This window comes from Maylandia zebra, linkage group LG1 (assembly GCF_041146795.1).
Source record: "Maylandia zebra isolate NMK-2024a linkage group LG1, Mzebra_GT3a, whole genome shotgun sequence".
Lineage (NCBI taxonomy): Eukaryota > Metazoa > Chordata > Actinopteri > Cichliformes > Cichlidae > Maylandia > Maylandia zebra.
The window spans coordinates 35,928,457-35,932,147 of record NC_135167.1 but is presented as its reverse complement, the minus strand read 5'-3'; the positions used below and the strand labels follow the sequence as shown (position 1 = coordinate 35,932,147).

The 3,691-nt window shown below is 45.3% G+C and overlaps 1 protein-coding gene across 1 annotated transcript; it reads left to right on the top strand.

Annotated features, from left to right (window-relative positions):
* The first annotated feature begins 879 nt into the window (after positions 1-879).
* socs4 (suppressor of cytokine signaling 4) lies at positions 880-3,691 on the top strand. The gene is made up of 2 exons (XM_004573291.3): positions 880-1,102; positions 1,701-3,691. Exon 2 carries the CDS (start codon positions 1,721-1,723, stop codon positions 2,903-2,905), a length of 1,185 nt encoding a protein of 394 aa, XP_004573348.1. The 5' UTR covers positions 880-1,102; positions 1,701-1,720; the 3' UTR covers positions 2,906-3,691.

Here is a 3,691-nt window from a genome sequence, read left to right as displayed (position 1 = left end):
TTTGTAAAGTTCAGATGTTTCATTTCAAAGTTTTGAGTGAAATAAATTGATCCGGTTGTTGACCACAACACATGGTGTTATTACCCTGTTCAGCTGTGTGGTAATGTGAAAAGCATTAAATATTCAGTTAAGAGGAAGTCGAGTGTCACTACATTATCTGAGATGTCAGGGATTTATTGATGACTATCCTTTATCTCTTTGAGCAGAAAGGGCACACAGAAACTCACACACACACACACACGCACACACACACACACACATACACACACACACACATTAAACCACTGGGAGTAATATTATTTGTTTGATAGATGTAGTCTATTTGTTTCATGAATTATAGATCTTCCAAAATGTCATGCAGAGCCAGAGGCATGTTCCTACTCGCACACTGTACACATGACATCATGCTGACAGATGAGTCCTATCAGCAGCACTTTCTGGAAGTTTTAACTGGGAAACTCAAAGGTTAGTCAATCAATAAGTAAAGCTTTTTAAAATGCTTCCTTGTTTCCTCCACAGAGCTGAATCATTAATCAGGCATACAGACTGCCTGTAAATCTGAGGCATAACCTCCTCCACAGACAGACTTAAAGCTTTTCATGAAATGCACTTTGATCTTTTAGGTTAAGCTGTGGTCCTGGTCAGGTTAAAGCAACTCAAAGCAACATAAAGAAAAAATTATAAGCACGGATAATATATATCTTTTGTGTATGGACCAAAAAAATTCTCACTGCTGTGGTTATCTTTGATCTTTTTGGGAGATGGAATTTATCAATGGACATGTAAGAAGGGATGTAAGACAGAAAGGAGGATGTTTCAGTCTGAATCTGAGACCGCCCTCTCCTTGCCGCGCTACCCCCAACCATTCTGCTGGCTCGACCCCACTCTACCTCTTCTTATTCATTCAGACCCGTCCAGGGCGGAGAGGAAACTGCTGCCCCCTCAGGGACTTGGCATCATAATTATATAGGAAGCAGAGCAGTCTGTCGGTTGTTAGAGGTAAAGAAAGGCTGCAGGCTGGTCTCGTGCATGGACACCAGTGTGCAGTGGACAAGTGGTCATAACATGGATGTGGAGCTCTATTTCTGACACTGTTAGGAAGGTAAGATAATCTCATGCATTAATCTTCAAAGAGGTAATAGCAACAAAGAGCGATTACCAGTCTGATGTTAAATCTCCTGCTGTATACAATCTGTTGCCTTTAATTAGATCATAGTCGGATTGTCAGTGATGATGTTTGCAAACTGATGCAAATAGAAATGTTAGGTATTAAACTAACACGTCTCAAAGTGACTTTGCTCTTGAATTATTTCTAAATGAAGCTTGAAAAGTCTTCAGCTTTGTGTGAACAAGTCCGCTCTTGTCTGCAGGATGTTTCTGAAGCCTTAATTAGATTTATTGCCACTGGAGATGATGATCAGTATAGGAACAAGCAGTGGGAGTCCACAGCAGCCTAGATTACAGAAAGTTCTCGAAGGGTTCTGTGTTAGTCACAAAGCACTTCTAATGGTGCCAGTTAGATAATAGAGCTTTACATTTACATCTCATAGCCCATTAACTTATTCACCCCTATATCATAAGAAACTTTTTTTAGATAAACAAAGACACCTTTTAAATGCTCATACTCATATTCTGGCATATTTCAAACCTAAGACATAGTACAGTTGTCACAGAGTATTCTGTTTTTGCATTCGTCACAGATTGAGAGGTGGAAGCAGGCATGTCAGAGAAGAAGCCCCGGGGCTCAGACACTCGGCCCAAAAGTGGCTTCCGCAGCTGGAGCGCAGACAGTTACATTTGGAAGGGGAAGAAACGCTCCCGGAGCTCTCGCAATGGGTCGAGCCCTGGAGGCATGGAGATGGACGGGACGGAGGAGTTGGGTGTGGGGTCATCATCCTGTTCGAGGAGGCGCAGAGAGAGGAAATGTAGCTGCAGCGCTCTAGGGGACACGCTGACGTCTGGAGATATCGATGTGATGTGTCGGAAGGCTTTGTCACGGCGCTCTCTGCGGCAGAAGTTTCAGGATGCTGTTGGCCAGTGCTTCCCTCTGCGCTCTCACCATCACCACCACCATCACCACCATCATTCATCGGGCTCCTCGCGACCCTTTTCGGTGCTCTTCTGGTCCAAACGCAGGATCCATGTGTCAGAGCTCATGCAGGATAAGTGCCCATTCTCACCCAAGTCTGAACTGGCTCGATGTTGGCACCTTATTAAAAATCATGCTACCCACCCAAGTGCCCTCAAGGACATGGAGGCTCCCCTCAAACCTAGTGTCTCATCCACTACCTCTCCACCACAAACCCCCATCTCGTGGGAGGACATATGCTGCTCCCCTGGGCCTGGATGCACCAGTCTGGAGGACTGGGACCCTTCTTGTGCTCATGGGCATGAAGAAGGTAGGTGTGGACACACGGACTACATCCTGGTTCCAGATCTCCTACAGATCAACAACAACCCATGCTACTGGGGCGTGCTGAATCGCTTTGAGGCAGAGGAGCTGCTGGAGGGCCAGCCCGAGGGCACGTTTCTGCTCCGGGACTCTGCCCAGGACGAATTTCTCTTCTCAGTGAGCTTTCGGCGCTACAGCCGTTCCCTACATGCACGTATTGAACAAAACGGCAAGCGTTTCAGCTTTGATGTGCGTGACCCGTGTATGTACCGTGATCCAAGTGTGACGGGACTGCTCAGGCACTACAGCGACCCAGCCACCTGCCTCTTCTTTGAGCCACTCCTTTCCAGACCTCTGCCAAGGAACTTCCCTTTCTCCCTCCAGCACTTGTGCAGGGCAGTGATCTGCAGCTGCACCACCTACCGAGGCATAGACAGCCTGCCGCTGCCACCTCAGCTCAGGGACTATCTCAGACAATACCATATTAAGTGTGACGCGGCCTGTGCTGTGTGACTAACCAAATCAGGCCTCATACTAAGGACAAGCAAAAGAAGCTCACCTTGGCAAAAGTACTGCCATTAAATTCTAACAGTGTTTGCTGTTACGTGAGGTTTAAGGATTCGATCTTGAGCCAAGGATTGTCATTTGTACTGCAGTTCCATTTGGTGTGATAGCAAACAATGGCAATTGCTGTTTTTTTAGCCTTTCAATATTTAGGAGTGACAGCCTCACAGAACAAGAAAACAACCACTAAAGGGGACTGTGGCGAGACAGCCTGAGTGTTGACTTAAGCAAGCCAACACTCCATTACAGAAGATGTTAAGATCATAGAAATGTTATGGTCTTGAACCCTGAACACAGCTAGTGCAGTCAAATGTTTGAGGTAAAGCAACTCTGGGGGTATCTAGTAATATGCAAGCATTATGGATTTTTCACTAACTGCATAACCGAACAAATTTCTACATTTCATGATATTTCATCCCAGCCTTGCAATATATCTACATAAGTACTTAGTATGCTTTTCTTATTTTCTGTCATGCACATCTATGCACTGTTACTCGTTAAACATTCATTCCGAAAGGTCAAATAACGAGGTCAGCGTCATTGAGAGCCAAAGGCTCAGGCTTCTGTCTGCTCTGAACACTCAGACCATTCTTTGGATCTTTATGATGTCACTGAAAGGGGATATCTTTAATATGTCCATCTGAGGTATGTAGCTCTGTATGTGAGCAGCAAAGCTCCACCCAGCTGCTGTTCAAAACTTGTATTTGCGATGAACAAGCAGCAAGAACAAATCTG